Genomic DNA, 8,456 nt, shown 5'->3' on the forward strand with positions numbered 1-8,456 from the left:
GCGTGGCGGGCGATGGGGGGAAGCGGGGTTAGCTATAACCCTGACGGGCCCTGGGGGTGGGCGCTCTCACCCTGCTGTGGGAGGCCCTGCTCCTGGAAGAGGTGGGGGAGGCTGCACCCCGGGTCGCATCTCAATTCAGCCCCCGAGAGCCTCCCAAGCCTGGAACCATCTGGCGCCAGGGATCCTGGACCAGAGAGCAGGCCGCCTGCAGACTACGTAGGAGAGGCAAGCCCAGCAGACGTGCCAGCCCCTCCGTGCTGCCCAGTGCCTCGGTGTGCTGCAGCCCAGGACAGCGACAGCTGCTGGGGCGAGCCCAGTGCCCATTCGAGGAACCTCTAGGCCACCCCATTTCCTCCTTTCCCCCCCCCCCCCGTCCCAGGGGACACACGCCAGCCCCAACTAGAAACAAGGTCCCCCTCCCTCCCTCAGAGCTGGGGCTAAAATCTAGGCATCCTGGCTCCCAGGCGGCCCTCACCCCTCTAACCACTAGACCCCACTCCCCTCACAGCGCCAGGAGTCCCACTCACTCTAGCCCATCCAGATCTGGCTCCTCTTCTGGGAGCTGTGCTGCCCCCCCCTTCACTCTGCGACTAGGGTCCCACCAGCATAACGTGCCCGGTGCATGACCAGCCGCTCCCTGGCCTTCTGCGCCTGGTTTGTGCCGCTGCAGCAGGGAGGGAGCCCTCACTCCCTCGGCCTGGCCAGTGTCTGGGGACGATTCCCCCCCCTCAGGAACCCAGCGGACATGCTGTTGTCATGACAACCCAGGGCCCGTATGGTGGGAATTGTTTGCACATGGCGCTCTGGGTGCAGAGGCGCGTGGGGAGGGGGCGGGGGGACCGTGTCTGTGTCCGAGAGCAGCTCCAGGGCATTCCCGGCGCCTCTGCAGGGTGCCAGAGCAGCGCAGACCATGCCAGACGCAGCCCCAGCGTGTGCGCCAGGTAGGCACGCTCCTGGGTAAGGCGTGACCCACTCCCCAGCTGCACACAGCTCACTCAGGCCCGGGGGCCCCTGAGAGCCAGCGCCTCTTGCAGGTGATGGATGGCGCCAGCCGGGGGAGCCACATGCTGCGGGGCAGGGACTGTCTGTGAGCATAAAGCTGGAGCCACCGGGGTCCTGCCGCCTCCCCGTCTGCCCTGGCGCAGGGGCGGGAGGGTCATGGCGGCGCTGCTCTGCCCAGCCTGCAAGGTGCAAAGGGCTTGTCTACACAGCCACTGGTCTACACTGCGCTGTGACTTGCTCACATGGGGGGGTGAGACCATCCTCCCTCCACCCCGCGAAGGGCAGCAAGTTCCAGTGTAAACAGGCTCCCGGCACGGGTAGCTACGCCCCTCCTGGAGGTGGGGTACCTGGCACGCGTGCCGTGGCCACAGCAGCACTTGCAGCTCGGCAGTGTAGACAGAGCCCAAAGGATGTGGCGGAGCAGTCAGGCCCTTAGGGCACTGCCATTCCTCCGGGTGCCTGGCGTCTCGCCTTGCCCCACTGGCCTAGGCGCTGCTGTCGGCTCTGTGGGGCTGGGTGTGCTGCGCAGTGGGGTGGCAGCCACTGCTCTGCCAACAGGGCTGGATGTTCGGGGCTTGGCCCCACCAAGGGCCAGACTTGCAGCAGAGCTTGGCGAGTTGGTACATGCCCGGTGCTGGGCTCTTAGGAGAACCCATCCAGGAGGGTCTCACTGGGAGGCAGCAGCTGGGTGTAGCGCCTACGGCAATCAGGGTGTGTGCAGGCAGCAGCGGTGTTCCCGCAGGCTGGTGCACAGGGACCCTCTCGCTCTGATCCATGGCTTCGCTCACAGCCCTTCTTGAAGCTCATGGTGCTATTCGTGCCCAGGGCAGGAAGTGGGGAAGGAACATGGGGCCTCATGCCCCTGGCCTGCTGAGATCCCAACCCTGGCTGTTGCTCTCAGGTCTGGGAGCCAACCCAGGCTCCTCTCCTGTAGTTTCAGGCGTGTAGACCCGGCACTGGCTGTAGGGACTGGGGGTGCAGCTGGAAGGTGCTGGCCCCATTCATAGCCACCCTGCCCAGTAGTGGCGTATTCCTGCTCAGGCATAGAAGCAAGCATGGGGGAGGGGGTCAGTCTGCATGGGATGACAGGGCCGTTGGTTGGGCTCTCAGTCTAGGCAGGGCTGGGCCAGCTGCACGCTGGGTGGGGAGTGCTGCTGATACGCTCCTCCCTTGATGATGGGTCACAGAACAGAGGAACCTGCTTCCTAGTCCCACTCCGGCTGGAGCCTTCGTTCCCCTGCCCTCCTCATCTGCTAGGCTAGCTCACCGCCCCCACCAGCCCTCAGCCTGAGGACAACAGTGGAAATCAGGCCCTGACTGCACCTCTTGCTGGTCTCTCGGCGAGATGCAGGGGACGGGTGGGTCACCTGTAGCGGCTGACCTGGCCTTGCCCAACTGAGGCGGCCTGTGGTGATCGGAGTGGGGGGCCCTGCCCAGCAGCGTCTCTGATCCAGTGCCCTGCACCTCGTGGGCTCCTAGAACACGTTTTGCAGCTTGGCAGACCGCCATGCCTGCTAGCAAAATGCAGCCACCCCTGGGGTGAGCACACCTGTCTCCCTGTGCTATGCCAGTGCTGACGGAGGGCACCCCAGGGCTTCACTGATTCGTGAATCACCACAGCCTGACACTAGCAAAGCAGAGGCCCACATTTTCCAATGCCTTGAGCTCTATAGACAGCCTGGGTGCCAGCTGCCCATCCCCCAGCCAACACGGCCAGTGTGTTGCCTGCATTCCTGGCCTGTGCTATCTGGCAGCAGGACACAGGCTTTAAGAAGCCAAGTGTGGCTCTGCCGGGCCCTTGGGGGCTCCCCGGGGATTGCAGGCCATACTCCTGCATGCAGCTCAGCCCCCGCCCCTGCTGGTTCACCGCCCAGATCTGCCCCAGACAGTTTCTGGCTTGCGCCAAGTAAATAGGATGATCCCAGCAATGCGCGGAATGGCAGTAAATCTGCAGACGCCGGGCTCCTGACCACACGCTCTTGGCTGGGGGCTCCGGAGGTGCAGATGCAGAAACCAGCCACAGCAGAGCACAGAAACGCCTCTTTTCTTTCCCCTGAACCTTTGGGATGGCGTTAGCGCTTGAGCAATTAAAGGGCTAGCAGTCCTGGAGCCAGGCAAGGAGCCGGCAGGGAGCCAGCCAGCCCTTGTCCCTTTGCCAGTGCAACCCTGCTTCCATGCCTCCTCCCCCAATTCTGTGGATGGCCCGCAGTTCTCATTTCCAGCCCCGGCGTCTCCCCCTCTCCTGCCACTCTGCTACTACCTCCCCATCTCTACCCACGGCCCCCGGCTGCCCAACCCGCGCAGGCTGTGCTGTGGGAGTAGGGGCTTTGTGGTCCGGAGGACTGTCATTTATTTGCAAGGGCCCTGCCCCCCCGCATGACCCCCCCTCCTGCGCCGGGGAGCAGAGATTCCACCCGGGGCAATGACACCTCCAGTGCAGGCCGGGATGGGGCCGGCTGGCCGCCTGGCAGGGCAGGCCAGGAATGCACGGCCAAGCCTCAGCCACGGCTTCATCAGCCGTGTGCCGTCAGAATCGATCCCCTGCGCTAAGGTCCCGAAATCCAGCCGGGAGTCGCCTGGCGTCAGCCCTGGGTGCTCCGCTCCCCAGCCCCGTGCTCCCTTCCCTTCGACTGCGGGGGAATTCAGAATCGCGGTGGCTGGGGTGTGGGTGCTTCGGGGCTGCTGTGGGGCTGGATCATCTGGACCCCCCCCTTCCTAGCCCATGGCTTCCCAGGCAGCTGTCTTTCGGGAGAGGGCGGACGGCACAATGCAGTGGGGCCAGCTGTGTGGCAGGAGGGTCCCCCCTGCCTGGGGGGCTGCGGTGAGATTCCAGCCGTGGGGCAGGGAGGCGCTGGCAGGGTCATGGCAGCTGAGCTCAGTTGAGCTCCACACTCAAGCGCCAGGCCGGGGTCCACAGCAGCCCCCGCGGGGGGGTGGAGCTGGACCTGGCCTCTGGTTGCTAATGGGACACTGGGGATAGGGCCAGCGGCACCAATGGGAAGGAGGGTTCCTTGGGGGAATTGAAAGAGACGCCCAGTCCCTGCGGGCTCCAGGAGCATGGCCCCCCCCCGGCGCTGCCCAGCTCTAGGGCCCCGGCAGGAGGGTGGTCCAGGAGCCCACAACAGAGCTCCACACTGTGAGTGGCCCCGGCCATGGGGGTCACCCACCCAGAGAGCCATGCACAGAGCAGCCGAGGGCGCAGGCCTCTTGCGGGCAGAACCTGGCTGCCCAGCTCAGGCCCGACCCGTGTCGCTTCATGTGGGAGCCGGCCAGGGTTAATGCGACCGTGCCCGGGACCGTGCCATGAAGGCGCAGGCTCACCCGCAACCAACCCCCGCCCCAGCCCCTCACCCCCTGCTGTGCGAGGAGCGCACATCGCGGACACCGGCTTACCCCTCGGGCTCCCTTCACAGCATGGGCGGCGCAGCGCTGGGGCGCCCGGCTCCCCCCATTTCCAGCCGCGGGCGCAGGCTCTGGCGCTCCCGGCCCCTCTGCAGCCGGGGCGGGACGGGCGCTGGCTGCCAGCCCCCCCCAGTGCAGGCAGCCAGTGGAAAGAGCCGCTCACTTCCTTCCAGATGTGAGCGCACAGGCAATAATTGTTAGACTCCAGGCTGCTGCACTCACAGGAAAAGTCGCTTTTGGAGACTAGGGGGGAGGGCAAGCCTGCCCCTCCTCCGGCCATCCCCTCCCTTCCTCCGGCAGGAAGCGCTACGGGGGGGGGGGGGGGAGTTAAAGGCTGTTGGAAAAGGGGGCGTGGGGCCCCTATGGACTCTCCGTCCTTCTGCTCCTCAGGCTGCCCCATGGATCCCCAAGGATGGGGGGGGGGAATCACATCTGGGATGAGCATATCCCCTGGGCTGTGAGGGGGGGGGCTCAGCACCTCCCAAATCACTTCTCCTGGGGGTTCGACGAGCCCAAACCCCACAGATGCTCAGCCCCCTGGCGCCACCTTTGCTCCATTCCCACCCTGGGGCTCTTGGAACGAGGCCCAGGTACGGCCCATCACAGGGCCTCAGGGAGAGCCCCAAATGGCCCCCACATGGTGCCCTAGGCCAGGCTCAGTCCTCCCAACACGGGGCCCCCCAGCATGGCCCAAAGGCGCCTCCCCCCCCTTTCCATCTTGGGGAGCCTTAAGGCCAGTCTGCAGCCAGGGGGAGCGGTTTGCACTGAGAACTGACCAGCGGCGGGAGGGGAGGACACGCCAAGGGGGTGGACTGGAAGGAGCGTGGGTAGGAGACGCCCCCAGCGCTCTTGCGTCTCTCCCTGCGCTCGGGCCCTGGCAGGCTGAGCTGCTTTCCCAGAAACGGCTCTACCCGGGGAGGAACGAGGGGGGAAAATGCAGAAAATATGTGACACATCAGCAGAGCTGTCCCCAGACGGGCCGTCCCACGGGCAAACGCACCAGAGTGCTGGCTGCGACCAGGCAGGCCCGGCACCCCAGGGCTCTGCGAGCCCCCCGGGAGCCCCGAGCCACGGGGGGGCCCTGCCTCTGTCCCCCCCGAGCTTAGTGGGGCAGTTGAAGCCCTTGGTGTCTCTAGAGGGGGGTCCAGCACAGCGTAGCTGCTCGAGGCGCACACATTGCCTGCCTCGCAATGGGCCGGGCCCGCCACGGTCTCTGGGGTGCTTTGGGAACCCCCCTGCCAGGGCCCGGACTCTAGCCGGTCTCATTCCATGCTGCTGGGGTGGGACATGGCGTCTCGTGCAACACCAGCAGCAGCAGCGCAGGGTTCTCTGGATTTGGGCCAGACGCCCTCCGCACCCACGCCAAGCCCTGCCCCACTCCCCAGCCCCCACTCCCCAGCCCCCACAAGGGCCCCAGCAGGGAGGCGGAGCGGCTGCCCAGCTCACCAGCCTGGGGCCGCGCCTGGTTAATGATTGACGCTGAGTCAGGGTGTGCAATGCAGGAAGGACAACAGGGCAGGGGGGAGCCGGGCAGGGCACCCGCTCAGCCAGGTCGGCCCGGGGCACGGGGGCTAGAAGGACTGTGGGGAGGCAGAACTGCACTGGGTGCTGTGCCGGGGGGGGGGGGGGGGGCGAACCCTGGCCCCATAGAGCCGGGCACTAGCTTCCTCCCATGCCCTTTGGTACCAGGTGGCAAAAAGTGAAGCCGGCAGCTGTTTAGGCACCAGTGTTTTTGGGGATTTCTGGCAGCTAGCTTGTCTCTTGGGCATGTCCCAAGGAAGGGCTTGTTTCTTGCACCGCCATTGCACTGGGGGCAATAGGAGGGGGGAGCCAGGATGGGGGATCCATCCATCCAGCCAGGCTGAGTACGGGGGCCCCCCAAAATGTGACATCTGTGCACCGGGCCCCATGCACCCCCAAATGCATCCATTCCCATGTTATCCGCAGTCTCTAGGCTAAAGGGGGCTGTGCCCTGAGCTGGAACGTGACCTGGCTCCAGCTCCAACCCACTGGGGGCCACGGCCTGCCCCCCGCACTGGGGCGGGAAGGCTCCCTCCCGAAAGCCTTTTCTAGCCCCTGTGCCTGCAGCTGCCTCTGCAAAGGGGCAAGGTCGGGAGACACTGAAAGGGAGTCGGAGCAGGGGCTGCCGATGGTTGGGGCTTGTACTCACCAGGCCGAGGGGCGCCGGGCTGCCTGGCTGATGGGGGACCCAGGGTGATGCGGCGGTGGCAGGAGCCAGCTGCACTTTGGCTGGGAACTGGGAGAGAAAGGTCTGTTTAGCATTAACGCTGCAGCAACAGGAAATAGTTTGGAGGAGCCGGGCGGTCAGCACTCCCCAGCGCAGCCCATGGCAGCCCCTCCTGCCGGCTGAGGGGGGTGGGGGAGAGCGGCTCAGACCTGGTTCCCTGGGGATGGCAGGAGGGGGGCCAGGCCCTTGAGGAAAACGCTTTGCAGAAGCAGCACTGAACAGGCGATGAGCCTGACCCCCCTCCCCAGCCTGACTCTAGTGCCCTGCCCCCCCCCAGAGCCCATCCTGTGCCCCCCACATCCTGACCCCCGCTGCCCCCCCATCTTTCCTGCTGACTGCTGCAAGGGGGGGCGCCAGGTTCTCCACAGCAAAGGCTGGATGCCCCGGGACTGTGCAGGTGCTGGGACACCCCTCCGGCCGCAGGCTGTCACGTGGGCTGCTGAGGCTTGAACCCAGAGCCCCGGTGGCCGGAAGGAGGTTGGGGGGAACAGGGCTGGCCAGGGGGATACTGGCTGGCGGGGAGCGGGGCTGGCCTGGGCACACGCAGATCCCAGGGTGCTGCTCATCCCGCGCACGGTCCCAGCGGGGCGCACAGACAAGTCCGGCCCCCAGGGATTGCATCCCGCCCCAGCCCCGCCCCGCCCCCCTGCGCTCTACTGCGTACGGCCTGGCTGCTAGACACGCTCATGCAGTGCGAGCGCATCTACCAGCCAGGCAGTACACAGCTACATACTGATACTCATGAAAATAATGAAACTCACGTCATTCGAAAATAGCGGACAGTTCTATGGCTGGTATTTTCTCAATTTGTTTCCTGGACAGAAAGCTCAAATCTGGACTGTCCAGTTCAAAACCCGACCCTTGGCAACCCTGCTCTCAGAGCTAAACTCACACCCCCTGTGAATCCCAGGGCCGGTCCCCATCCATACGCAAAGCCGCCCTTCCTGGTGCTTCCTCGCCCAGTCCTGTCTCCTGCCACATGACGATGGGCTGGCCCCTTGCTCCGAGAAACTCCCACCTTGCAAACAATCTCCGTCCCTCCCACTGCCCACACGGATCCGCTGGGGAACCTCGGGGGCAGCCCCTCCCCTGGGTTCTGCGCGGAGTCGGTCCTAGTCATGGGAATCCCGTGTGTTGCTGTGCTGGGGGGTTGCATCATTCAGCGCCGATGGCACCAGCAGCTCTGTCAGCATCTCAGCGAGGGCAGAAGGATGGTTCTTGCTGCTGCCTACTCTGTGCAGACTGAGCCCGCGTAGGGGCAGGGCCTGGCTTTCACTGGGGCTCTGTGCAGGGCCTTAGGGTTACCAGGTGGCTTAAAAAAAATACTGGACACACTTGTTCTCAGATGGTTGTGGGGGGGGGGGGGGCCCGGTCGGAAGGGGAGCGGGGCTGGCTGGGAGGATGTGTGCGTGGGGGGGAGCTGGCTGGCAGGAAGCAAGGCTAGTGGGGGGGAGGGGCAGGGGCAGTGGAGCTGGCTGGGGGAGATGAGGGGGATTAGGGGCAGCGGGGCTGGCTGGGAGAGATCGGGGGGGGGGTGTCGGGGGCAGCAGGGCTGGCCGGGGAAGATTGGGAGGAGGGGGGGAGAACCAGCCAGCCAGCAGGAAGTAGGGCTGGTTGTGGGGAGTGGGGCTGGCTGTGGAAGATTGGGGGGGGGGACCGGCTGACGGGAACCAGGGCTGGCCGGGAGGGAGTCGCGGGGAGCGGGGCTGGCCAGGGTGGGGGGTTGCGGGGGGAGAGAATTGGCCGGTGGGAAGCGGGACTGACCCCAGCGTACGCAGATCCTGGGGCGCTGTTGTCCCGCACT

The 8,456-nt window shown here is 65.7% G+C and overlaps 1 protein-coding gene across 3 annotated transcripts in view; it reads right to left on the reverse strand.

Annotated features, from left to right (window-relative positions):
- EVA1B (eva-1 homolog B) overlaps window positions 1-6,723 on the reverse strand; it is a 13,605-nt gene extending 6,882 nt beyond the window's left edge. The window contains exon 1 of one of the 3 annotated variants that reach the window (XM_075908881.2): window positions 6,575-6,723. Coding sequence is in view for 1 of the 3 variants with exons in the window: in XM_075908879.2 (XP_075764994.1) it covers window positions 4,396-4,684 (289 nt within the window). In the remaining 2 variants the exon portion in view is untranslated. Of the gene's footprint in view, window positions 1-527; window positions 4,335-4,395; window positions 4,689-6,574 lie in introns of those variants that run through there. The other 2 variants (XM_075908879.2, XM_075908882.2) reach the window with 2 other exon arrangements.
- Window positions 6,724-8,456: the final 1,733 nt, after the last annotated feature.

This window comes from Pelodiscus sinensis, chromosome 26 (assembly GCF_052426305.1).
Source record: "Pelodiscus sinensis isolate ZL-2025 chromosome 26, ASM5242630v1, whole genome shotgun sequence".
In the NCBI taxonomy this organism is placed as follows: domain Eukaryota; kingdom Metazoa; phylum Chordata; order Testudines; family Trionychidae; genus Pelodiscus; species Pelodiscus sinensis.